Source organism: Pongo abelii, chromosome 3 (genome assembly GCF_028885655.2).
Source record: "Pongo abelii isolate AG06213 chromosome 3, NHGRI_mPonAbe1-v2.0_pri, whole genome shotgun sequence".
Taxonomy (NCBI): Eukaryota; Metazoa; Chordata; class Mammalia; order Primates; family Hominidae; genus Pongo; species Pongo abelii.
Window position 1 is genome coordinate 113,704,813 of NC_071988.2, and position 27,716 is coordinate 113,732,528.

General features: G+C 35.5%; 1 protein-coding gene across 2 annotated transcripts in view; it reads left to right on the forward strand.

Annotated features, from left to right (window-relative positions):
- The first annotated feature begins 24,747 nt into the window (after positions 1 to 24,747).
- GRID2 (glutamate ionotropic receptor delta type subunit 2) overlaps positions 24,748 to 27,716 on the forward strand; it is a 1,495,815-nt gene continuing 1,492,846 nt past the window's right edge. The window contains exon 1 of one of the 2 annotated variants that reach the window (XM_024246001.3): positions 24,748 to 25,794. In XM_024246001.3, coding sequence (XP_024101769.1) covers positions 25,707 to 25,794 — 88 coding nt within the window. In that variant the 5' untranslated portion in view covers positions 24,748 to 25,706. The remainder of the gene's footprint in view (positions 25,795 to 27,716) is intronic. The other variant, XM_054554182.2, reaches the window with a different exon arrangement.

Below are 27,716 nucleotides of genomic sequence, written 5' to 3' on the forward strand. Positions count from 1 at the left end.
GTATAGTTTGAAGTCAGGTAACGTGATGCTTCCAGCTTTGTTCTTTTGGCTTAGGATTGACTTAGCGATGCGGGCTCTTTTTTGGTGCCATATGAACTTTAAAGTAGTTTTTTCCAATTCTGTGAAGAAAGTCATTGGTAGCTTGATAGGGATGGCATTGAATCTATAAATTACCTTGGGCAGTATGGCCATTTTCACGATATTGATTCTTCCTACCCATGAGCATGGAATGTTCTTCCATTTGTTTGTATCCTCTTTTATTTCATTGAGCAGTGGTTTGTAGTTCTCCTTGAAGAGGTCCTTCACATGCCTTGTAAGTTGGATTCCTAGGTATTTTATTCTCTTTGAAGCAATTGTGAATGGGAGTTCACTCATGATTTGGCTCTCTGTTTGTCTGTTATTGATGTATAAGAATGCTTGTGATTTTTGTACATTGATATTGTGTCCTGAGAGTTTGCTGAAGTTGCTTATCAGCTTAAGGAGATTTTGGACTGAGACAATGGGGTTTTCCAGATATACAATCATGTCGTATGCAAACAGGGACAATTTGACTTCCTTTTTTCCTAATTGAATACCCTTTATTTCCTTCTCCTGCCTGATTGACCTGGCCAGAACTTCCAACACTATGTTGAATAGGAGTGGTGAGAGAGGGCATCCCTTGTCTTGTGCCAGTTTTCAAAGGGAATGCTTCCAGTTTTTGGCCATTCAGTATGATATTGGCTGTGGGTTTGTCATAGATAGTTCTTATTATTTTGAGATACGTCTCATCAATACCTAATTTATTGAGAGTTTGTAGTGTGAAGGGTTGTTGAATTTTGTCAAAGGCCTTTTCTGCATCTATTGAGATAATCATGTGGTTTTTGTCTTTGGTTCTGTTTATATGCTGGATTACATTTATTGATTTGCGTATATTGAACCAGCCTTGCATCCCAGGGATGAAGCCCACTTGATCATGGTGGATAAGCTTTTTGATGTGCTGCTGGATTCGGTTTGCCAGTATTTTACTGAGGATTTTTGCATCAATGTTCATCAAGGATATTGGTCTAAAATTCTCTTTTTTTGTTGTGTCTCTGCCAGGCTTTGGCATCAGGATGATGCTGGCCTCATAAAATGAGTTAGGGAGGATTCCCTCTTTTTCTATTGATTGGAATAGTTTCAGGAGGAATGGTACCAGCTCCTCCTTGTACCTCTGGTAGAATTCGGCTGTGAATCCGTCTGGTCCTGGACTCTTTTTGGTTGGTAAGCTTATCCACATTTTTTAAAACTCAAATGACATCTTTGACTCTCAAATTTTCATGTGTGAAAAATATTGTCTTTTTTTAATAGAGCATGTGATTTCAAATCACTAGAATTATAAATAACCACTGCAATTCCAAAGCAGGACAAAATAAGCATTAATGATGCCTTTAAAAGTAGCCATGAAAATATACTATGCCTATGTTGGTTGATTTTTATACCTGTTTTTACTCATCAGTCATTCTAAGCTCCAGTGATTGTTTCTATGGTACCATTCACTAAATAATAGCTATAACATCTTTAAGTGAAGATCATTTAGTCTTTGCTTATTTTTTGATCTCCTATTCTTATAATTTTGTCATTCTAACTTTTATTGTAAGTGGTAAAAACAAAATAAAATGTTCTCATATGATCTTGTTTTATTTTGTTACTATTTACGGTAAATTAACATGGGCTAATTAAGGAAAATTCAAAAAAATAGAAACACCAAAACCAAAAAATCACCTATATTTATTTCAAGCAGTGGCAACATGCTAAGGAATAACACTTCTTTGTTTTACTCTACGTAGCTCTGTGTGTGTGTGTGTGTGAACATGGTAGTAAATTATTCTGTATCTGAAATTATATGAAGGATTTTCCATCATTGTTATTAAATGTTACTCATTGTTTTCATAGAAAACTTTAATACAATTTAGATAAATTTATTTCCCTGAATTTTTTTTTTTTTAGATTTATAAGTATACCACTATACCTAGAGTATAAGGGTATTTCATTTTTCCAGGTAGGTAACATCATTTTTATTTGTGTTTAGATGTTCATCATTATTCTCCTTTAGGTAATCATACTATAGTCAACAGCAATATTTGTCATTGTATTAGTAACTCAGTCTTCTTTTTTCCTTTGAAAATGACTTTTATGAATCAATTGCCATTCTAAACATATTTATGCATTACACATTTATTTATTAATATTTGTGAATTTACCCTTATATGCTAAGAAACACCTAAACAGTGGAATTTTGTTTCAGTTGGAGGGGAGAGAAGAAAAATGTACCTCTCCAAACAGGGAATCTATTAATTGCACATTAAAACAATTTACCTTGATTATTAATCAGTCTCAACTGTGGATGCCAATTCTTTGATCTACAGCACCTGGTCAAAAATACGTCAGAACCACTTAGAGTTCTTGCAGATTTTGGTCATTATTATTTATTGGCCTGAAAAGACCAGGAGAGTCTGGGCGCGGTGGCTCACGCCTGTGATCCCAGCACTTTGGGAGGCTGAGGTGGGCGGATCACGAGGTCAGGAGATCGAGACCATCCTGGCTAACACGGTGAAACCCCGTCTCTACCAAAAATACAAGAAAAATTAGCCGGGCGTGGTAGCAGGCGCCTGTAGTCCCAACTACTCAGGAGGGTGAGGCAGGAGAATGGCATGAACGGGGCGGGGTTGGGGTCAGGGGCGGCGGAGCTTGCAGTGAGCCGAGATCGCGCCACTGCACTCCAGCCTGGGCGACAGAGTAAGACTCCATCTCAAAAATGTATATATATATATATATATATATATATATGTATGTATGTTTATGTAGCAACTTGAAGGATAACAAAATAGTCATCCAATTTTGTTTATGTTTATGTAGCAACTTGAAGGATAACAAACAAACAAACAAAAGACCAGGAGAAAGCACAAGTGTTATAAACTAAATAGCCACATCTCCAAACGTTTGAGAAAGATTCCTTCCCTCTTCAGTAAATACCTTAATTCAAAATCACCTGAATCAAAATGAAAAGGTTGCAAATTTTACTAATGAAATGAAAATTTCTCTAAACAAAGTAGACATAAAGGTCATAATTAGGATATCTTTAAGAAGATCATTTTTTAATCTGAACAATATTTCTCATTTTAAAACTATATGTTTAAAATGCATTTAATTATATTAAACCAGTACAAGTCATTAAAAGATATTATTTTATAATACTATAGAAACATTTCTCTGGGGGATTTGAGAATGTTATTTTGAAAATTTAATTGTTTCAACAGGGAAAAATTAAATTGCTTTTTTACTATGGTTACTGCATAAACAATATCATCCTTATTGAATTTATCTTTAAAACCTTCACAAATAATTTATCATGTTAGTTGTTTCCTCCTAGTCATATAATCAGAATTAATACTTCTGTCTTAATTTATGATGGAAATATTGTACAATAAAGAAAATGTCAACCATAATGATGCTGTTTGTCATGACAAAAAAAACTATGGATCCAAATTCTGAGAAGAGAAAATTATGTTTAATGCATCAAATCATGATATTTCAGAGAGGTTATAACATTTACATTTATTCTGTACTTTGATATGGGAGTTATTCAACTGAAGCATGGAAAGGACTCATGCCTATGCAACTATGAGGAAATAAATGAATAATTATAATCACAGCTGAAAAAAATATATGGTAACAGTTTAATATGTAATAAGTCATTTCCAAGTTGCCATTTCAGAAATTCAGTAATTTCTGTGGGTTGTAATTGTGATTAGAGAAGAAAGGGACATTTTAGCCCAACATTTATTTCCACAGGCCTGAAATCTTTGGCAAAATTTATTACTTCAAAATGTGTGTGGAGGATTGATGACTTGATCTGGAGTAAAATTAGAAGATGGCTAATTTTGATTTTATTTTTTTCTGATGACTCTTGGGACTGGTGCAAAATTAAAGGAAAAGAAACGTAAAAGATTGATATGTTGAGAACGTATTAAAATATTCAGCAAAGTTGTGACAGTTTTTAAGCCTATTTAATTAGTGAAGGGCTTTATTGAGTTGTTTTGTTAAATGTTTCATTTCTTTTTCTCTGGCTTTGCGTTGGGGAAAATGGGGCGAATAGTGAATTGAAATTCAGACTTGTGCCCTTTCTGGTAAATGAAAAATAGAAAATTAGATCAAATTAGCTATTTACATATGGAAGGTATATTAATCAAAATTAATGAAAGAGAAAAATCAGTCAAACTTATATCAGAAGCAGTGTTGATCTGGTTAGAATATGCAAGTTGCTTACTGAATTAACTTGGCATTTTATTTACTCTCAAGATTTTGGAATATTACAGTAAAAAATAAGGCATGAGTTTTCATGCACTGTACTTCACTTTTAAAGTTAGGTTTATTATATATAAGTTACATGTAGAAAAACTCACTGTGCACAATTGATGAGTTTTTTTAAATGTATTCAGTTTTATAACTGCTCTATTAAGGAAGAACAGTTTCATTGCCCTCCAAAGATTTCTCATGCCCCTTGTAGATAATGTCTTCTATCACTCTTAGTGTCTGGAAACCACTGATCTAATTTCTGTTCATATCTATAATTTTACCTTCTCCTGAATGTTAACAGAGCATATAGTATATAGTAAGCACTCCATGTGTCTAGCTTCTTTCTTTTTGAATATGCTTTACTTTTGAGATTCAGCCATATTGTTGCATGTATTGAGAGTTCGTTACTTTTTATTGCTGAGTAGTATTGACTTATATGAATGTAAAATAATTTGTATAGTTCTTCATTGGTGCTGGATATTTGGGTAATTTTCAATATTAAGCAACTGCAAATAAAGGAGTTGTAAATATTCATATACAGGTCTAATTTTGGACAAGTACTTTCATTTGTCTAGGGTACATATAGGAATAGGAATGCTACATCTAATGGTAATTGCATGTTTAACTTTATAAGGAATTGCTAAATTCTTGCAAAGTGGTGGCACCCACTTTGCTTTCCTGCCAACAGTATATGGCATTACCGCTTCTTCCACATCGTCGCCAGTGCTTTTTATGGTCTTTTTTTTTTTTTTAACTTGAACCATTCTCATAGGTGTGGAGAAATATACAATTCTTGTTTTGCATTTCCTTAAAGAAATCATAATGAACATCTTTTCAGGTATTTATTTGCAATTCATCTCTATGGTAAAGCATCTTTAAGTATTTTGCCCTTTTAAAAAATTAATATATTATATTTTAGAGCAGTTTTAGGTTCCTATCAAAATTGAGAAGAAGGTGCAGAAAGTTCCTATAAGCCCCTTATTACACAAAGGCACAGCCTCCCCTACTGCCAAAATCCCATACCACGGTAGTAAGTTTGTCAATTGATGATCCTACCTTTACATATCATTATCACCAAAGTTCATAGTTTATAGCAGAGTCCACTCTTGGTTTTGTACATTGCATAGTTTTGGACAAACGTATAATGACATGTACCCGCCATTTATAGTGTCATATAGAACAGTTTCACTGTCCTAAAAGTCCTCTGTACTCTTCCTATTCATCACTCCCATCTCCTAATCCTTGGTAACCACTGATCTTTTTACTATCTCCACAGTTTTGCGTTTTCCAGAAAGTTACATAGTTGAACATTCTATATAGCCTTTTCAGATTGGCTTCTTTCATTTAATAATATGCATTTAGGTTCTTCCAAGAATTTTCATATCTTGATATCTTGTTTCTGTTTAGCACGTTCATAACATTCCATTGTCCAGGCATACAACCGGTAGGTATTCATTTATCTACTAATGGAAACCTTAGTTGCTTCCAAGTTTTGTCAATTATGAATAAAGCTGCTATAAACATCACTGTGCAGGTTTGGGCAGACAAAAATTTTTAACTGCCCAAAATGCCCCCCAATTTTTTTAACTGTCCAGTGATGTTTATATAATACAAGATTCATATGATAAAATGATGTTTCATATGATAAGATGATGTTTCAAAATTTTTGTCTACCCAAACCTGCACAGTGATGTTTATATGACACAAGGTTCATATGATAAGAGGATGCTGGTTTGTTTGCTAAAAAGGATGTTTAGTTTTGTAGAAAATTACAGAATTGTCTTTCAGCATGGCTAGACCATCTTAAATCCCCACCAGCACAAATGAGAGTTCCTGTTGCTTTATATCCTCACCACCACTTGATGTTAGCCAGTGTTTAGTATTTTTGCCATTCTAATAGGTATGCAATAATATTTCACTGTTGTTGTAATTTACATATGATGTTTAAAATCTTTTTAAGTGCTTACTTGGCATTTCTTCATCTTTTTGGTAAAGTGTCTGTTCAGATCTTTTACCAATTTTACCATAGGATAGTACATCTTCTTATCGATGAATTTAGGAATTGTTTTGTATATTTTGGATAACATTTCTTTAGCAGTTGTGTCTTTTGAAAATACTTTTTCTTCACTCATTGCTTGTCTTCTTATTCTCTTTATGGCATATACTTAATTTTAATTATGTTTATAAGTTTAATTGTCTTGTTTTTCAAAATTTTTTTATGGATCCTGCCTTTAGTGCAATCTACCCATCTGACAAAGACCTAATATCCAGAATCTACAAGGAACTTAAACAATTGTACAAGAAAAAAACAAACAACCCCATCACAAAGTGGGCAAAGGATATGAACAGACACTTCTCAAAAGAAGACATTTATGCAGCCAACAAATATAAGAAAAAAGCTCAATATCACCAATCATTAGAGAAATGCAAATCAAAACAACAATGAGATACCATCTCATGCCAGTCAATTATTGGCAATTATTAAATTATTGCCAATTATTATTGGCAATTAATGGCAATTATTAAAAAGCCAAGAAACAACAGACGCTGGTGAGGCTGCAGAGAAATAAGGACACTTTTACATTGTTGGTGGGAATGTACAATTAGTTCAACCATTGTGGAAGACAGTGTGGTGATTCCTCAAAGATCTAGAACCAGAAATACCATTTGACCCAGCAATCTCATTACTGGGTATATGCCCAGAGGAATATGAATTATTCTACTATAAAGATATATGCACGTGCATGTTTATTGCAGCACTATTTACCATAGCAAAGACTTGGAACCAACACAAATGCCCATCAATAATGGAATGGATAAAGAAAATGTCATACATGCAGCCATAGAAAAATGAGATCATATCCTTTCCAAGGACATGGATGAAGGTGGAAACCATCATCCTCAGCAAACTAACACAGGAACAGAAAACCAAGCACTGCATGTTCTCCCTCATAAGTGGGAGTTGAAAAATGAGAACACATGAACATAGAGGAACAACACACACCAAGGCCTGTTGGTTGGGGGAGGCAAGGGAGAGCATCAGGAACAATAGCTATTGCACATGGGGCTTAAAACCTAGATGACAGGTTGATAGGTGCAGCAAACCACTAAGGCATGCATAAACCTATGTAACAAACTTGCAAGTTCTGCACATCTAACCTGGAACTTAAATAAAAATAAAAATTAAAAATAAACAGACCTTAAAATTTACAAAAATACAAGTGACACAATATTACAAAAAATAAATAAACAGAAAAAAATAATTTTGTCAATATCCATGAAATAACTTGCTTGGTTACTGACTGGAATCACATTTAATCTATAGATCGAATTGGGTAGAAATGACATCTTGATAATATTGAATCTTTCTATCCATGAACATGAAATATCTCTCAATGTACTTATTCTTTGATTTCTTTCATCAGAGTTTTTATTTTCCCTCAGATAGATCTTGCACATATTTTCTTAGATTAATACCTGTGTATTTCATCTTGGGGTCATGCTAATGTAAATGGTATTGTGTTTTTAATTTCAATTTCCATGTGTCCATTACTGGTATATAGGAAAGAATTGACTGTGGTATATGAATCAGGTATCCTGCAATGTTGTTGTAATTGCTTAGCAGTTCTAGGAGGTTTTTTATTGATTCTTTCAGATTTTCTACATAAAAAAATATGTCATCTGTGAACAAAATTTTATTTCTTCCTTCTCAATTTGTATAACATTTCTTTTCTTGTCATAGTGCACTTAGGACTTCTAGTATGAAGCTGAAAAGAAGTGGTAAAGCAAACTATTAAACATGATGTTAACTATAGGTTTTTGGTAGGCATTCATTATCAAGTTAAAGAAGTTCTCTTCCATTCCTAGTTTGCTGATAGTTCTTATCATAAATGGGAGCTGGATTTTGCCATATTTTGTAGTTTTTTAAATTGAGGGTTTTTTTTGTCTTTAATTAGACAAGCTCATTCTACATGTAGAATACAAGTTCTTTACTGGTTGTTGTTTTATAAATATTTTCTCCAGATGTAGCTTGCCTTTCCATTTGTCTTTTAATTTTAAAATGTTTTTTAAAGAGAAAATTTTAATTTCAATGCAGTCAGATTTATCAAGGTTTCATTTTAAAGTTTGTGAATTTTGTGTCCTATCTAAGAATATTTGCCAAACTCATGATCACAGATATATTTTCTGTTTTCTTCTGAAAGTATTATAGTTTAGGTTTTATATTTAGGCCTATAACTTATTTGGGACAGCTTTTGTTTTAAAGATAAGGGTATAAAGATAAGAGTTGTCTTTATTTTTGGAGTATGGATGTCCAAATTTTCCAGAATTATTTTTTGAAAAGACTATTTTTTCTCCATTGAATTATCTTAGCATCTTTTCAAATAAATTGTAACATTATGTAGGAGTTGAATTCTAGACTCCAATCTGTTCCATTGATGAATGTATCTATTCTTACTCCAACAACATAGCATCTTGCTCACTGGAGTGCCATAGTAAATCTGGCAATCAAGTAAAGTGAGAGTTTTAAAATTTATTTTCTTCCCTCTTTTTTCTATTTTCTTTCCTTTTTTTTTACAATTCTTTTTTAAAACTTTTAATTTAGGTTCAGGGGTACATCTACAGGTTGTTAAACAGATAAATTTCATGTTGCATGGGTTTGGTGTATGCATTACTTTGTCACTCAAGTAATAGGCATAGTACCTCATAGGTAGTTTTTTTATCCTCTCCCTCCTCCCACCTCCACACTCAAGTAGGCCCCAGTGTCTGTTATTCCCTTCTTTGTGTCCGTATGTACTCAGTGTTTAGTTCCTGCTCATAAGTGAGAACTAAGCACAAATATTTTCACCAGCTTGTCAATGTATAAGAATGTCTACCTTGATTTTATTTGGGATAATCGTGATTTTATTAATCAATTTTGAGAGAATTGAGATCTTGAGAATACTGAGTCCTTTGATCCATGAATTCAAGATGACTCTATTTAATTAGTTCTTTAATTGCTCTCATTAAACTTTTGTAGTTTTCATAGCAAAAGATTTGCACGGGTTTGTTAGGCTTATATCTAAAAACTTCATGTTTTCAATTCTATTGTAAATTGTATATTTAATTTCACTTTTCAAATGGCAGTTTATGGAAATACAATTGATTTTTGTGTCTTGACCTTATGTCCAGTGACCTTACTTACTCCTCCTTTTAGCTCTAGTATCTATTCTTGTAGATACATCGGTGATTTCCTACAGAAATAATCATTATGTTTAGGAATTAAGCCAATTTTCTTTCTTTCTTTCGAATCTGTATACATCTTATATCTTTTGCTTGCTCTATTGCACAAACTACATCCTCCAGACCACTGTAGAATACAAGTGGGAAGAGCGAACATCCTTGTCTCTTTGCAATATTTGAAAAAAAGCATTCAGTCTTTCACCACCAAGAATAATTTTAGATGTAGGGCTTTTAATGGTGACTTTGATAAGAATAAAGATTTTCTAGTCTAGTCTTCTTTACTGAGAGGTTGTTTTTGTGTGTGAAGACTGAATGTTGATTTCTGTCAAATGAAATAATTAATTGAAGTAATCATATGTGTTTTCCTTTTTAAAAAATCTGCTTTTAGGTACATTATAGTGGTTGATTCTGACTGTTGAGCTGACTTTTCATTTCGTGGGTAAACCCCACTTGGATGGAACGTACAATCCTTTTCTATGTATTGCTGAGTTGATTTGCTACTGTTTTGTTAAAGATTTTTGTATATATTTTAATAGGTAGTATTGCTATGTAGTTTTCTTCTTATTGTATTATTTTCCTTTGTTTTGGTATTGGGATAATGCTGGCCTCATAAATTAAGGGGTACAGTGTTATGTCCTGCTTTGTGTCATGGTAGATTTATGAAAAATTGGTCTTGTTAAACCTTTAATATAATTGACCATCTTCTGCTGGAGTTTTCTTTGTGGGAAGAATAAAATATGAATTCCACTTCTATAATAAATATGAGCTATGCAGGTTACTTAATATTTAGACAGTTTGGCAATTTGTTTCTTTAAAGAAATTTGTGCATTGCATCTATATTTTGACTAAACTAATTGGCACGTAGATATACAGTTTTCCCATTTATTGAAGAGACTTTCCTTTCTGCATTATGTATTCTTGATGTGCTTGTTAAAAATTAATTGACTGCATATGGTTGGGTTTATTTCCTGGGCTCTTTATATTTTCCCTATTACTTTGTGGTTTTCTTATGCCATTACCATACTGTTTTGATTACTATACCTGTAAAATATATTTTGAAACAAGGAAATGTGATGTCTCCAACATTTTTTCTTCCGGATTATTTAGCTATTTGGGGTCTTTTGTAGTTCCATAAGAATGTTAACATTATTTTTTTCTGGCAGGCGCAGTGGCTCACACCTGTAATCCCAGCACTTTGGGAGGCCGAGGCGGGTGAATCACCTGAGGTCAGGAGTTCGAGACCAGCCTGGCCAACATGATGAAAACCCATCTCTACTAAAAATACAAAAAATTAGCTAGGCATGGTGGCGGGCAACTGTAATCCCAGCTACTCTGGAGACTGAGGCAGGAGAATTACTTGAACCCAGGAAGCAGAGGTTGCAGTGAGCCAGGATCACACCACTGCATTCCAGGCTGGGCAGCAAGAGCAAAACTCTGTCTCAAAATATATATATTTTTTTTTCTATTTCTGTGAAAATTCCATTGGAATTTTGATAGGGTTTTCAGTAAGTCTGTTTATCACATTTGATAGCATAGATACTTTAACAATATTAATACTTCCAGTTTATTAACTTGAGATATATTTCCCTTTATTTGTGCTTTCTTCAATTTTTTTAAATCACGTTTTATAATTTTCACTATAGAGACCTTTTACTTACTTGTTTTTTTCTAAATATTTTATTATGTTTGATGTTATCATAAATGGAATTGTTTTCTTGATTTCTTTTTCAGATAGATTGTTATTGCTGTAAAATATGCTACTGATTTTGTATATTGATTTTTATACTGCTACCTCACTGAATTCATTTATTATTTCTAACAGTTTTTTTTTGTGGGATCTTTAGTGTTTTCTTCATGTGGAGTCATGTCTTCTGCAAACAGCTATTTTTATTTATTACATTCCAATTTGGAGGCCATTTTTTTTTTCTTTTTCTTGTCTGATTGCTTTTGCTAATACTTCCGGTACTATGTTGAATACAGGTGATGAACATGGGATTTTTGCCTTATACTGAAGCTTAGAGGAAAATCTTTTGGTGTTTCTCCTTTGATGTTGATATTATCTGTGAACTTTTCATAAATGGCCTTTATTATGTTAAGAAAATTTCCTTTAATACCTATTTTTAAAAATTTTTACCATGAAATAATGTTGAATGTTGTCAATTGCTTTTCCTGCTTCTCTTAAGATGATTATGTGGTTTCTATCTTTAATTCTTTTAATATGGTGTATCATATTGATTGTATTGCCTGTGGCAAACCAACCTAGCATCCTTGGAAGAAATCCCACTTGGTCGTACATGGTGTATAATCTTTTTCATGTATTGTTGAATTCAGTTTGCCAGTATTTTACTGAGGCCTTTTCCATCAATGTTCATCACAAATTTTAGCCTGTAAATTTATTTGGTAGCATTTTTGTTCAGCTTTGGGATCCGGGTGATGCTGGCTTCATTAAATGAGTTTAGAAGTATTCCTAATACTTCTATTTTTTATAAGAGTTTAAGAAATATGGGAATCATTTTCTCTTAGAAACTTTGGCAGAATTTAGTTATAAAGTCATCTGATCCCAGTCTTTGTTGGTGGGGGGGGGGGGGTGGTTTGATTACTACTTAATTTTTAAAAAGTAATTGATATTTTCAGGCTTTTAATTCTTCTTGATTCAGTCATAGTAGCTTGTATATTTCTTGGAATTTATCTATTTCCTTTAGGTTACCCAATTTGTTAATATATAATTGTTTGTAATAGTCCCCTGTACTACTTTTTATTTCTGAGGCATCCATTGTACAATGTATATTTATTTTAGTTTCTTTATTTTTTTGGTAGTCTATCCAAATATCTATTTTGTTTTTATTTTCAAAAAAGCAACTCTTGATTTTGTTGATTTATTCTATACCTTTTCGATTCTGTATTTGACTTATGTCTACTTTCATCTTTATTATTTTATTTCTTCTGCTAATGTAGGGTTTGGTGTGTTTATCCTTTTGAGTTCCTTGAGATGTAAATTTAGATTGTTTGGGTTAAACCTCTCCCATTACTGCTTTTCCGATATCCCATAAGTATGCAACTGACATTAGATCACCTAACCATATAAAACAAATATTGACAGATTTGAAAGGAGAAATTGATAGCAATATAATAGATGTAGATTTCAATACCCCACCTTCAATAATAGATAGAACATACAGACAAAAACCAGTAAAATAAAAACAGCAGACTTGCACAAAACTTTAGACCTAATGGACTCAACAGACCTATACATAACTTCTCCATCAATAGCTGAAGAATATACATTCTTCTCATGTGCACATGGAACATTCTCCCGGATAGATTACATGTTAGGCCACAAACAAGTCTTACCAAATTTAAGATCACAATTATACAAATAGCTTTTCTGACCCCAATGAAATGAATCTAGAAATCAATAACAGTAAGACAATGGGACAATTAATGCATGCCTAAAAATTACATAATACACTCTTGAAGAACCACTAGGTCAAAGAGGAAATCAAAAAGGAATTTAGGCCAGGTGCCGTGGCTCATGCCTGTATTTCCAGCACCTTGGGAGACCGGGGCGGGTGGATCACCTGGGGTCAGGAGTTTGAGACCAGCCTGGCCAACATGGCAAAACCCATCTCTACTAAAAATACAAAAAATAAAAATAAAAATAAAATTAGCGTGGTGGCGCCTGGTCGTAACCCCAGCTACTCAGGGGGATGAGGCTGGAGAATCGCTTGAACCCGGGAGGTGGAGGTTGCAGTGAGCCGAGATCTCACCACTGCACTCCACCATGGGTGACAGAGCAAGACTCTGTATCCCAAATGAATAAATAAATAAATAAATATTGAAATTTTAAAAAAATCTCAAAATGAAAGGAAACAAAAACAACATATCAAAACTTAGGGAACTTTATAGTACTATCACTTTCTGTTTATGTATTATAATGTCTTGTGAGATTAATACAAATTTATATTTGCTGTGTCTTTTTAAAGAATCAATCCTTTATTTTCCTGTATTGTTATTTATCACTAGTAAACAAGTTTGTTCTGGAGTCTACTCTTTCTTGTATTAGTATAGTCACGCCAGCATTCTTTTGATCATCTTTGCAAGATGTATAATTTTTGATCCTTTTATTTTAACATATTCATATTTACACATCTGACGTGGATTTCACATACACAGCATACAGTTGAGTCTTGCATTTTTATCCAATCTGACAGTTTCAGACTTTTTATTAAAATGTGCAGATCATTTATGTTTAATGTAAGTATTGATGTGATTAGATTAAAATGTTGGTTTTTTCTCCACCCTGCCACATCAGCTCATTTGTTATTTTTCTCTGTTTTCTTACATTTTTTAAATGAATATTTTTATTCTTCTATTTTATCTCCATTTTAGATTATTCATGGTATATATTTTTGTTTGCTCTTGGTTTATAATATACACCTTAACTTATCACAATATACCCTGGAATAATATTGTACTACTTAGTTTATAGTGTAATTACCTTACATATTATGCTTTCATTTTCTCTCTCATATCTTTTGTGCTGTTTTTGTCATATATTTCACTTTGACTATGGTTATAGATCTTCAATGCCTTGCATTTTTTTTTTTACTTTAAGCAATCAATTGTATTCTAAAATGATCACAAAAGAGAAAATATGTGTAATTTATATTCACCTCCTATTTTACTATTTCTGGTGCTTTTCGTTTCTTTCTGTAAATCCAAATTTTCATTTGGTATTATACATCTTTGATGGATAGATGTACCTTTAATATTTTTTGTAGTGGCAGTTTTTTGGACATACATTCTGTTAGCTTTTGAATTTCTGAGAAGCCTTCATGTTACCTTCTTCTGTGAAAGACTTTTTTGCTGGATTTAATGTTATAATTGATGAATTTATTTTTCCTTTTAGCACCTTATAGGTGTCACTCCACTGTCTTCTACCTTGCATAGTTTTTGGTTGGAAATATTCTCTAATTCTTGTCTTTATTCTTGTAATGCGGCATTTCATTTTTTCTCTGGTTGCTCTCAAAATTGGCTCTTCATTTTTGTTTTTTTTCAAAAATGATGTGTTTAGGTGCTTTTTGTTTGTTTTTTGTATTCTTAAAAATTCCTTCTTGAAATTATCTGAGCTTTGTGGATTTCTGGTGTATTAGTCCATTATCATGCTGCTAATAGACATAACCAAGACTGGGTAACTTATAAAGGAAACAGAGGTTTAAGGTTCTCACAGTTTCACATGGCTGGGGAGGCCTCACAATCAAGGCAGAAGGCAAAAGAGGAGCAAAGCCATCCTCAGGTCTTGTGAGACGTAATCTCTATCACAAGAACAGCACAGGAAAAACACGACCCATGATTCAATTACCTCCCACCAGGCTCCTCCCATGACATGTGGGGATTATGGGAGCTACCATCCTAAAGAGAGTTGGGTGGGGACAAGCCAAACCATTATCATTCGGCCCTGGTCCCTCCCAAATATCCTGTCCTGACATTTCAAAACCAATCATGCCTTCCCACACAATCTCCCAAAGTCTTTCGGTTTATTTTCGTATTTTTCAAAAATCCTGCTTGAAATGATTTGAGCTTTGTGGATCTCTGGTTTCTTGTTTATAAATTTGGAAACTTATCCTCCATTATAAAGTTTCTGGTATTTCTTCTCTTTCATTCTCTTCTTTACTCTATGAATCAAAGTACACACACGTCTGGCTATTTGATATTGTCCCAAAGCTCCTATATACTCTGGTGAGCTTTTTAAAAAAATTATATTTGGGTTTTATTTTGGATAGTTTATATCAACCCACTTTAAATTTCACAAATTTCTTCCTCAGGCATGACAAGCCCCTCAAAGTAATTCTTCAATTTAGGTATCATGGTTTGTTGTTGTTTTAAATTTCAGGGATTTTTGTTTGATTCACTTTAATAGATTTCATCTTTTTGTTGAAATCTCTGTCTTTTCATTTATGTTCTTAACCTTTACCACTATATCATTTAACATTTTTTTTTGTTATTATACTTTAAGTTTTAGGGTACATGTGCACAATGTGCAGGTTAGTTACATATGTATACATGTGCCATGTTGGTGTGCTGCATCCATTAACTCATCATTTAACACTAGGTATATCTCCTAATGCTATCCCCCCTCCCTCGCCCACCCCACAACAGGCCCCAGAGTGTGATGTTCCCCTTCCTGTGTCCATGTGTTCTCATTGTTCAATTCCCATCTATGAGTGAGAATATGTGGTGTTTGGTTTTTTGTCCTTGCGACAGTTTGCTGAGAGTGATGGTTTCCAGCTTCATCCATGTCCCTACAAAGGACATGAACTCATCATTTTTTATGGCTGCATAGTATTCCATGGTGTATATGTGCCACATTTTCTTAATCCATTCTGTCACTGTTGGACATTTGGGTAGGTTCCAAGCCTTTGCTATTGTGAATAGTGCTGCAATAAACATACGTGTGCATGTGTCTTTATAGCAGCATGTTTTATAATCCTTTGGGTATATACCCAGTAATGGGATGGCTGGGTCAAATGGTATTTCTAGTTCTAGATCCCTGAGGAATCGCCATACTGACTTCCACAATGGTTGAACTAGTTTACAGTCCTACCAACAGTGTAAAAGTGTTCCTATTTCTCCACATCCTCTCCAGCACCTGTTTTTCCTGACTTTTTAATGATCGCCATTCTAACTGGCATGAGATGGCATCTAATTGTGGTTTTGATTTGCATTTATCTGATGGCCAGTTGTGATGAGCATTTTTTCATGTGTCTTTTGGCAGCATAAATGTCTTCTTTTGAGAAGTGTCTGTTCATATCCTTCACCCACTTGTTGATGGGGTTGTTTGTTTTTTTCTTGTAAATTTGTTTCAGTTCATTGTAGATTCTGGATATTAGCCCTTTGTTAGATGAGTAGATTGCAAAAATTTTCTCCCATTCTGTAGGTTGCCTGTTCACTCTGATGGTAGTTTCTTTTACTGTGCAGAAGCTCTTCAGTTTAATCAGATCCCTTTTGTCAATTTTGGCTTTTGTTGCCATTGCTTTTTGTGTTTTAGACATGAAGTCCTTGCCCATGCCTATGTCCTGAATGGTATTGCCTAGGGGTTTTCTTCTAGGGTTTTTATGGTTTTATGTCTAACATTTAAGTGTTTAATCCATCATGAATTAATTTTTGTATAAGGTGTAAGGAAAGGATCCAGTTTCAGCTTTCTACATATGGCTAGCCAGTTTTCCCAGCACCATTTATTGAATAGGGAATCCTTTCCCCATTTCTTGTTTTTGTCAGGTTTGTCAAAGATCAGATAGTTGTAGATATGCAAATCATACTTTTTATAAATCCCCCGACTGATAGTTTTAATATCTGACTAATAGCTCAAACTCCTTCTATTGATTGTTTTAGCTCTGGAAAATGGCTTGTTTTTTTCTTGCTATTTTGTTTGTCTTATAATTTTTGAGTGAATGTTAAATATCATGAATTCAAGAACAATAAAGACTGAGGTGAAGAACGTTCATAGCCAGAAATGTATACAACTCTTCCTCTCTTAGGGTGGTAGTAAATAATTGAGTTGTGTTTGGGCTTTGTTTTTGATATATTCACCCTCACTGCCAGCCAGTCTTCTAACTTTTTCAGTGTGGGCTGGTTGAACCACATGATTGAGTAAGGACTGTGGTGTTGGAGGCTTCTATCAGTTTTTGTGCTCCCTCCCTTTCAGAATCCATTGCACGACTGTGCCAAATAAAGGGTCTCTATATCCATACTCCCTCCTGTTTAAGTAGACTGCAGTTGCTTTTTATTCAATCCTAAACTCATTATGCAGGCAGGAAGCAAACTTTTGGTTCTTCAGGTGCAGGTTCAGTCTTAGACAACATCTACGTGCCTGAGTATCAGGAATAGGGTTTTATTATTATTCTTGTCTCTCCACTCCCCAAGAGAACTATATTCAGACTTGTATCTCTGAAGGATCTGAAACAGGAGAGATACTTTTTCCCTTCCTTGCCTCCAGCAAGAGTACATCTCTGCTTTATATCATCATAGTATCCTGACCCATAAAAGTTTTCATAGGGGAAGACAATTTTGATTCATTCCCTCTCCCCCAAACAGTGATCTTTGCTTGATGTCAGAAAGGAAGGTTCACTAACACTTCTCCAGAAGCTGATGAGTTTTGCTTTGATCTACAGAGCATTGGATCTTTGCCTGGGACCTGGGGATAAGACAGTTTGTTGCTCCTCCCTAATCAGCTTAAAGCATTTTTCTACCTACAGAGAAGGGTGCAGTAAAGTGGACTATAGTTTGAAGCTATTCTACCCCCATCACACCTTTAGCAGTTAGCGATCCTCCCTGGTCCTCATTCTTTCCCATGAACTCCTGTCAAGATCTATAGACTAGCTTATAATTGAATGAAAATGTCCTGTGTTTGTGTTCCCAGGTATTTTAATTTTTTTGTAATCCACATTAAGCTTTTAGGAATTCATTAAAATTTGGGTTGCTTTTTTCTTATCTGCTTCTACAGTAGCCCCTTCTGTGCCCTGCTAAAGTGAAACAATTTTAATGTCCTGTCTCACATCCAAGGTGCTTTCTACTTCTTGGAACTCAGTTTACTTTGTTGTCTCATTACATCAGCTGTCTGATGGGTTTAAGAAAAATAATATTTTTATATATCATCCAGTATTTTCTCATTGTTAGGATCACAACAATGTTTTTAAATTTTTATATCCTAATCATAAACAAAAACCTATAAACATTTTAAAATGAAAACATGTTTATTGCTTAGTGATATATCTTTCTTCCATCACAGAAGTTCAAAACGGACATTAGAAATTTCTATTACAGCACAAACCAGAATTTCTCTCCAGATATGATATTCCAGCATACAGATTTGTGATCTGGCTAATAGAAACATCAAAAAACATAAGAGAAATCAACAACAACAACAAAAATAATAATTTTACTTTTGGAATTTAGAAAATGCATTGCAACAGTGTAACAAAGAGTGTTCAGTATGTATTATAAAAAGGGAAATTGAGGGCTAAAAACATTTGGGATATACTAGGTTAAATACAGGTTAATGATTTGTTTCCTAGTAGACGTCTCTTGACTTTTAATATATTAATTTGCACTGTGGATCTGTAAGAGAAGAAAATATCTATTTAGCACTTTACAATCTTATGTGACCAACAAACCTCCTTTATTTTTTTTTTATTTTTCCCATGAAAAGTATTCCATAGAGCTCAATGTGGGAAATGCTAGTTTAGATATTTTTTAAACACACTGGCATTTAAAAATGTTTAAATATTGTCTTATTTTAACAATTTTGATTTTGTTGTGTCTAATTCTTTATAGTTAAACTCTCTTGATGAAATAAAAAATGTGAAAAAGCAGCAAAGTTCAGAAAAAGGAGAGCAAACAAAACGTTGACCATGTAATTTTATATTAACAAACTTTAGGTAAATTCTGTGAAATCTAACTCTAAATTTAGTGTCCAACCACCCCCAACTCAGCATTCTCTTTGGTCACATAAACCATACTACAAATAGTTCAAGTTAAATTTGGGCAGAGATTCATATTTTGGCTTCTATTGCTGAGAGAATTTTTATTGACATATTCCAAAGAACCCTTTGAAAATATCTTCCATCTCTTCTAGACCAAATGAATAACCTCTGTTTGTGTTGTAAACTATGGAACTGATAAATAGGCAAAATAATCTTATGAACAGAAAACTTTGATACCTCAGTTATCTGTTTATTTTGGAATTAAGATGATTTTGTATTATGCCACATGGATAATATTCCACAATATTTAAAAATTTTTATTTTATCCTTTTCTTCATTCATTAATTCATTCATTTATTCATAATCTGTTAAATGCTTAAAGTCACCACCAATTTGCAGAACCAATGAGGAATAAGGAATCTAGCGTATTTAATTCTAAATAAATTATGTAGCCACCCACTAAGAAATGAAATGTTTTCTATGACTCCTTTAAAATCTTCGAAGTCAATTTATATATATATTATACATATATATAAATCAAGCTTTTGTTTCTCTATTTACACTTTCTTCATGATTTGTGCTACTATAAAATACAATATATTTTATACCAAAATGTACAGTTTATCTGTGGCATATTCCATAAGTATACTCTATACTGAGCCACTTATGTGTCTAGACAAGTATGTAACAAAAAATTTGGTAAATAAAAGTTAATTATGAGAAAATAAAATTTGATTTTTTAGGATTTAAAATGCTAATGTACACTATAGTTGACATAATACAATTGTTTTTGGCTTTTGGTATACTCAGACATTTGCCTCAACTAATATGCCACATGAAAAAGATCAGTGAAATAATTGACAGCAAATTTCTTTCCCATGGCAAAGTGCAATTTCTTATTTCAAGATATATAAGATATGTATTCTTTAAAAAAGTAAATAGTTCTATTAATTCATTTTTGAAACTTTAATATTTATACCAGAAATTTGAATCACAAAATGTCTCAGTTTTCTAATCATCCTTTAACTCAGGAGTGAGTGGTATATTATTAAAGATCGTTCTACTGGTCTTTAATTCCTAAGCAAGTGATCAAACTAGAGAAAATATGAATAAAACTGATATTTATTGGAGCCTTCTAATAGAAACCTAGTACTTCTATGTGAAAGGTTTAGGAGAACCAGAAGAAATAAAACTTCAGAAATTCAAGTTACCAAAAAAAAACTTAAAATATAAAGTTTGCTTCATTATAGCTATTTGATTAGTATGAGTTAATAATATCCTTGTAAACTGTTAAGAGTTGAGACATTCAAAAAGTAAGCTGATTAAATCTACATCAAGCATGGCTGCCATCTTGTGGGGACAGGATATAATGTATTGAGGGGCCAATCTCAATAACGTGCCCCTTTTGGGTTAAAGTCATCATTTGTTCTCCATCAATCAGTTGTTTGACGCTTATCAACATTTCTCTTGAAATGCCACATCAACATTTGGACAGAAAAGATAAGGTAACTAAAAGGACTGTTAATGTACATGAATCCCTGTTTCTAAAAGTTCAATATCATTGCCAATGTATAGACAGTAAGAAAACTTTAAAATTAGAAGTTTTTCACTTGAATCAACCTTAATAACAGATAAGTTTGGTAAAGCACTCATATTTATTAATCATTTAAATTGCAAAATTTTGTTGGAATTTATATCTAATTGAGTTAGAAGATAATATGGCATTGTCTGATAGGGCTTATAGATTTACAGTTTCATAGATTTACAGAAAGCTTTGAAAAGAAGAAAGAGATTATGAGTTTATTTTAGAAGGGAGGGAAGAGGGAAGGAAAAGGAAAGGAAGGGAAGGGAAGAAGGGAAGAAGAAAGGGAGAGAGGAAGAGAGGAAGGAAGGAAGGAAGGAAGGAAAGAAGGAGGGGAGGGGAGGGGAGGGGAGGGGACGGAAGGGAAGGGAGAGATATAAGCTATTACTGAGGATAAGATTTCCAATAATGTCACAGACAAAATAGTTTGACAGAGTGGTAAGTGGTAAGTCAGTGTGAAGTTGACCTGAAAAAAATGAGGTCAAGATAAGGCCAGCGTAAATATGTTATACAGGAATATGTAATTTAAGTATGTTTTCAAAGCTTATTTAAAAGTCAAAACATGTGCTTTCTAAGTTTAAGCCTTCCAACAAATATTAGTACAACTTCTGGAACTCAATTTTCCCATCATTGTCTAGAAAACCAAGACATTGAATGAGAAAGCCCCTGAAGCCTCAATGAGCTCTGAACTTCTTTGATGTGCTGAGTACAAAAGTTACTCTTCCAGTCCCTCAACCAAAGGGAATTTATGTTTTTCACATCTGCAAATAAATATCCCAATTACAATTTTACAGCCATTTATCACAACTACTTGCATCTATAGATGATCAGTCTTTGCCTTTTTACAGTTTTCCTTTCATGCTCATATTAAGGTTGAAATGTACTTGGAATCTTTTGTGTGACTAGCCATATTTGTAATATGAATAATATAATCATAAAGAATTAGAAATAATGATCAAAATTGACTACGTCCCATTTTGATGATGTTATTTTAAAAACCAATTCTTTAAGCTTCAAATAAGTTGACTCATAAATTTATAGAATTTTATACTAAAACAAAATAAAACTCATGAGTCATTACAATATAACTGAACAATTCGTTAAAATTGACCAATGTAAGTTGATTTACTGCTGTTATAACAATGAGTAGCTGATTTTTAAAATTTAAGCATTGGTATTCTTAGCAGTTTTAACAGTGAAAATGAAATAATTACATGTTCCAAGAATGTCTATTCTATTACCTTGCTTTCTTTCCACAATTGTGCATGATTGAAGGAGTCAGCATTTGTAGTTCCCCCACCAATGCAAATCAGTTTTTCTCAAAATTCTGTTTTTCAAAGAAAAAAAGGCATATTAGTCTAAATCTTGTGGTAGTTCAGATAATCTATCATTTCTTCAAATAATTGATGTTCAAATCATGACCAATGCCTGAATGAAGTAACAGTCTCCACCTTGGAAGAATAGACTCACCAAACATGATTTACTTACATTTTATTTTAAATAGTTAATCATTTGTTATAAAACTTTAGTTAATGAGGGCTATTTTCCTGCCAATACATGCCAGAATTTCACAAGGTTTGAATTTAAGTACAGTGGGCCAGATACATCACTTATTTCCATATAATAAGGCTTGAATTAAAGTTACGCAGCCTTAATGAGACCAACAGACAGCTGTCATTAAAACATTTAATATGCACAGCTAGTGAATTCATATTTTTTCTTCTGTAATTTAACATCTAACTCACACATTATAAATATTTGTATCCAGCTAACTAAATATTACGTTATGACAGACAATTTTCTAAAATAGTAGAAAATATAGTTAATATATATTTATTATATATTTATTAATTAGGAATCATTGAATGTAGAAATTATTTCAACAGTAAAAGACTGATTGTTATTCTTGAAAAATCAAACAGCCAATGTTAAATTTCTACTAACTTTCTTGTGTAACTTTTGGAAAGCCAAAACTTGTTGTTCTACTATTTCTTCTGATTGGCAGGAGTGGTCATTATACCTTAAGGGTTTTTTGTGATGTGTCACCCAGACTCATTTAAATGTCTGAGTATTAGAACAGTGATTCTGAACTATGGCTGCATAGCAGAGCCTCTATAGAGGCTTTTAGAATATATTACAGGCTGTGTCCCAAACTCCAGAGATTCTGATTAAATTAGCCTTAAGTGATCATTTTAAAAAGCTTCTCAGATTATTTCAAAGTGAATCTACATTTGAAAACTACTAAACTGGAGGATTTGGGAATAATGAAAATGCTTTGCTCACAGGACACTAAAACAAATTTCCAAGAGGGGAAACAGTATGAATATGACTATACAATATTTGACTTTCTCCAGGACAGATACTCATTAAGTCAGGACTGGACTAGTCAATGCTCTGAAGTTCTTCCTAGTTATCTTATTCTAAGATATCATGGTGTTCTTTCCATGTTAAATGGTTATAATTTTTCTTGATAGAATACATAATGACTTATCAATTTTTAGAATGTCACTGTAAATAATATTTGAAGGAAGCTATGGGGAGTGCATCTCTTCTTTCAATTCATTATCTGAATAAGCAAAGTATAATCTATGGAATTGCATCAAAACACTTTATAAAGTAAAGTGACATTAACACCAACATTAATATAATCAATATTGAGTCAATGTCTACTAATGGAAACAAAAGATAAGAGACTGATCAAAATTGAGAGTAATTAATCAGTGAATGCTTCTTGGAAGCACTGGTTTGTTCCAGATTCAGAAGGAAGTGATGAAATTCAAGTCAACAAAGGGGTTCTCTGTAAAATGCTGTGTTGAATAAAATGTGAATAAGCTTTGGTTTTCACTCTCAAGGCATTTATGATCTAACTTAGTAGTAGTCCTGTCTAACTCTAATACAAAATAGAGTGTGTTATGACAGCATAGAAGATAGATGGATTTATTCCACATTAAAGGACTGGACACTACTTCATGGGCAAAAGGAATTTGAACTAGCCCTTGAGATGGTGAAGGAGAGTGGTTGGGAGGACAAATACGTGCTTTCCAAGCAGAAATATTAACATAAGTAAAAATATGGCAGCAAAACATTTTCTGGAATGTTCAGGAAAAAGTGTACAAGATGAATGAAAACAGCCAGAAGTGAGAATGTACAACCGTGTCTGGAAAAATATTAACCCAATTCAGAAGGCTAGAGAGAAGGGCTCAAGTGAGGGAACGGGAGGAAAAGAGGTTTGTCAAACTTGGAGGTAAGGCTTTGAAAGGTTGTGTAATGAGCTTGACATCCACACATCCAACACTCCTAAAGAATTCCAATTATAACTGAAACAATATTATGACATTAATACCTGACCTCAACTAGTGACTCGATTGTGTTAACAAATCTTCAGTTTGCAATGAAGCCAGATTGACATAAGTCAATCATTATAAGAAAAGAAGTCACAATGATCAGGATTTTATCTTAAGGAATAAGCTTGCAGAAAATCCTTTCATTGGAGACTGAGAGGCTGTCATTCAGGACTTCCTCAGCTTTTTCCATGGAAGAGAGTATCCAACTTCCTCATTCGGAATTTATCTACATAGGTTATTAAGCTACTCAATGAAATATTTTGACCAAATGTTTAACTGAAACATTTTTGTTTTATTTAATTATTCTGTTTTTTTATTTTAATTTCAAGATCTTTTCTATCCTGATAGAGAAGAATTTATATCAACAGAAAGGATTTCAGGAACCTTTCCCTATCCTGATTGCCTAAAAAATACACCGGAGACAGAAAAAAAAAAATCATTGTATAAAAGGTAATTAGCACATTCTCTCCTTTTTATAACTTTATAATTGAAATCTCATTAAAAGCTTTCTAGGTCTGTATTTCCCTAAGTGACCAGGTGTCCCTAATTTGTTTTCAACCAATGTGACTAATTCCAGGCAAAGACTAGAAAAAGTCTGATACCTGTTAGAGAATAGCAAGGTTAAATAAGTGGGGTGGCTTTTTTAGGTTGCATTTAACCTCGTAAAAGAAAGAAAGAAAAAAAAAAAGCTTCAGTGTCTTTTCTTTTACAGTCCTGCCTTTTTCTCAGTCCCGGTTGAAGATTCCATGGGAAATGAGAGCACTATTTTGTTTCTCCCTTGTATTGCAGATAGGGGGAGGAGGTGGTTATTAGAGAGAAGCTCTTCCTCTCTTGGTTTCCCCCTCTCTCCGCCTGACAGCACCGCTCTCTCGCAGGCTCGCTCCTTCTCCTAGGTGATCCATTTCTAGGCAACGTGGGGCTGGTGCCGAAGCTGCCAGGCTCGCTCCTTGCTTCCTGCATCCCGCCAGGCGAACCGCTCCAAAAGCATCCTGCAGCCCGCGGCGGCTTCCCTCCTCTGGCCCGGCCCCGCTGCTCGCGCCCGGCGCAACTCCCCCGCCACCGCGCCCCAGCAAACCGGCTCCCCGGGCCCGCCTCGCCAAGCTGCGTTCCGCGCCTCACGCAGAAAGGGAATTTTCTCTGCATTACTATCTGCATTACCTTGAAGTTCACTTTTTCTACACCTCTTGGAGAGGGCTTTTTTCCCCCCTCCCTGGTGGAATCTGGCTGCTCCGCTTGGAATCTCCTAATCTTTCCTGTCCACTTAGATTCTGGCAGCGAAGACCAGTGATTCTCGGCGGGCTGTAGGGGCGGGGGCGGGGGTCTTTTTTGGTCCGGGAGGGTGCGGAGAAGGGGGCACATCCGGCGTGAGGGGGGTGTTGGAAGTTGCAGCGGAGCTGGGACCGGAGACCCGAGGCCCCCGCGCAGCGATGGGTCTGATCTGAGCCCCAGCCTCTCCCCCTGCCCAAGAGCAGTCGAGGCTGGATATATTTTTCAAAAGCCAAACTGCAAACAACTCTGGCGATGCCAAAATTCCCCTCCAAGTGACACGGCTTTGCGAAGGAGGTTTCCTCAGGCTGGGCTCTTTCTGTCATTCCCTTCTGCCTTTCTCGGCGACGATAAAAGGCTTTGCTCTGGCAATAGGAATTTAGAAAAAAGGAAAAAGCTGCGCTAAACTCCACCGTGACCTCAAACTCTTTGGACTGTTTGAAAAAAAAAAAAAATTGGAAGAAAATCCATCCTCCAAGAGAATCGGCATAGGAGGAGATGGAAGTTTTCCCCTTGCTCTTGGTTTTGTCCGTCTGGTGGTCTCGAACCTGGGACTCTGCGAATGCGGATTCGATCATTCACATCGGTAAGAAAGGGTTGGTGCAGCTCGTGGTTACTTTTGCCGTTTCAGTTCTCAAATGTTTCCCCTTCGCTTTCCCCCTCTCCGCCCTCTGTGTGTCTTGTTGGAGGTGGCTTCAGTTCATTGCCCCTTCCCGCTACCCTTCCCTCACACTTGCTCAGTTTTCTGAAAGGATGTGGATGCTCGAACCTCGACTGACTTGTGCTGTTGTTTTGCGGTGATTCGTGGAATGTGGCTGGATGCGTGGGGGTCTCGAGTTGACCTGAGTGTGAGTGTGTGCTGGGAACTGCAGGGGGATTCTAAGTGTGTGGGGAAAGGGAGTTTAATTGACTCTTATCTTCCATATTTTTTTCCCGGATGTACATTTGCTCCATTTAAAAATTTATCTTTGGGGGAGCAGAGGAGATGTCACCTGTGAGATGAAAAGAACTGGGCTGGGGGGGTAGGGGGAGCTCCCTTCGGATCGAACAGGTGGTTTTGCAACGTGAGCCGGCTGAGTTCGCCGCAGCTTAGTGCGATGGTGACGGGGGTGCCGGATGCGCCCCCAGCCACCCTCTCTTCTCACATCCTCTTGGCTTTATGATCCTCGCGTGGAGTCTTTGAGACGGTGGCGGGAGGGGCTGGCGGCAGTGTCGCCAAGGACTGAGAGTCGCGTGCCTCGCCTCCTCGGACACGCTCCCCGGGCCTGGCGCGGCGGCGAAACTGGCCCCGGGGCGCTTGGGAAACGCGGGGAAGCGAATGAGCGCAGGCCGCTCCCGGGGTCTGCTTAGCAAATATCCGCCTTGCCTCGCCTCGCCTCGCCTCGCCTCGCAGTCAACTCCGAGTAGCCGCGCAAGGCAGACAGCGAAGGCGCCGGGACTACTGCGGGCCGCGACTCTGAAGACTGCCGAGCCGGCTCCGAGATGCTGGTGGCCCCACCTATTGGCAACCAGACGGGCCGGGACTGGCCGCGGCGAGCAGGGGCGGGCGGGGGGCTGCACGTCATTATCATGCACAGCGCTCGCAGCTTCAGGCTCCAACTCTTCTCACTTGCTAATCCGTGAGAGCTGAGCGGGAGTCAGGCTCTTGCAGCATTTTCTGCGTTAATGCGACGATTTCTTTTTCGAAAATTCGCTTCCCGAGCCAGCAAGGTTTCTTTGCTGGGCTGCAGAGAGGTCCCTTTGGGGGAATTTTTCTGGGCACAGGACTTTTATCTGCACGCATGGCTTGGTGTTCTGCAAATTGAGGCGACAGATGGGTCACAGCTTCTCCCCTTTCTGTACCCCTGCTTCTCCACCGCGCAACACACATACACATACACACACACACGTACACATACTCCTGGTAGGGGAACCTGCTGCAGGTGGCGATTGTGCCCGCCCAAGCGAGGGATTTCTGTCTGGCGTGCGCGCCCACAGTGGCCAGCCCCTCAGCTCCAGGGGGCTCCCTCTCTTGGTCTCAGAGGCTGTCTTTGTAAACATGTCTGCCATTCTCTATCATTTATATCAGTAGAACTGTCTCTGTGCAAGGGGTAATGAGGTCAGGATTCAGAAAACCTAGTATTTGTGCATTAAGTAAATCAAGCACTAATAGCTTGCCTGCTGGATCCCGTTTTGCCTGGGGGCTAACAGTGCCTACAGATTCAGAACTTTTCAGCAAGAAATTATGGTCTCATTGAGTGGTTCAGCAATGTTCTGATAGAGTTCAGAAATGAACTATGCTCCTTTTGGAGAAATGGCATACATTTATATCTAGTTGTAAATGATTGGAACAGGAATGCAGATATATAATCATAATACCTTTATATTCATTGTATGATTAGGGATTTCTGATGTAGGTTCCTCATCTCTCAGGAGGGAAAGCCTGTGGAAAATGCTTTTTTTAAATCGCTTATTCTGTGGTCTGCACGATAAATACATTATTTACAAATACCTACAGCTTTTGCTGTC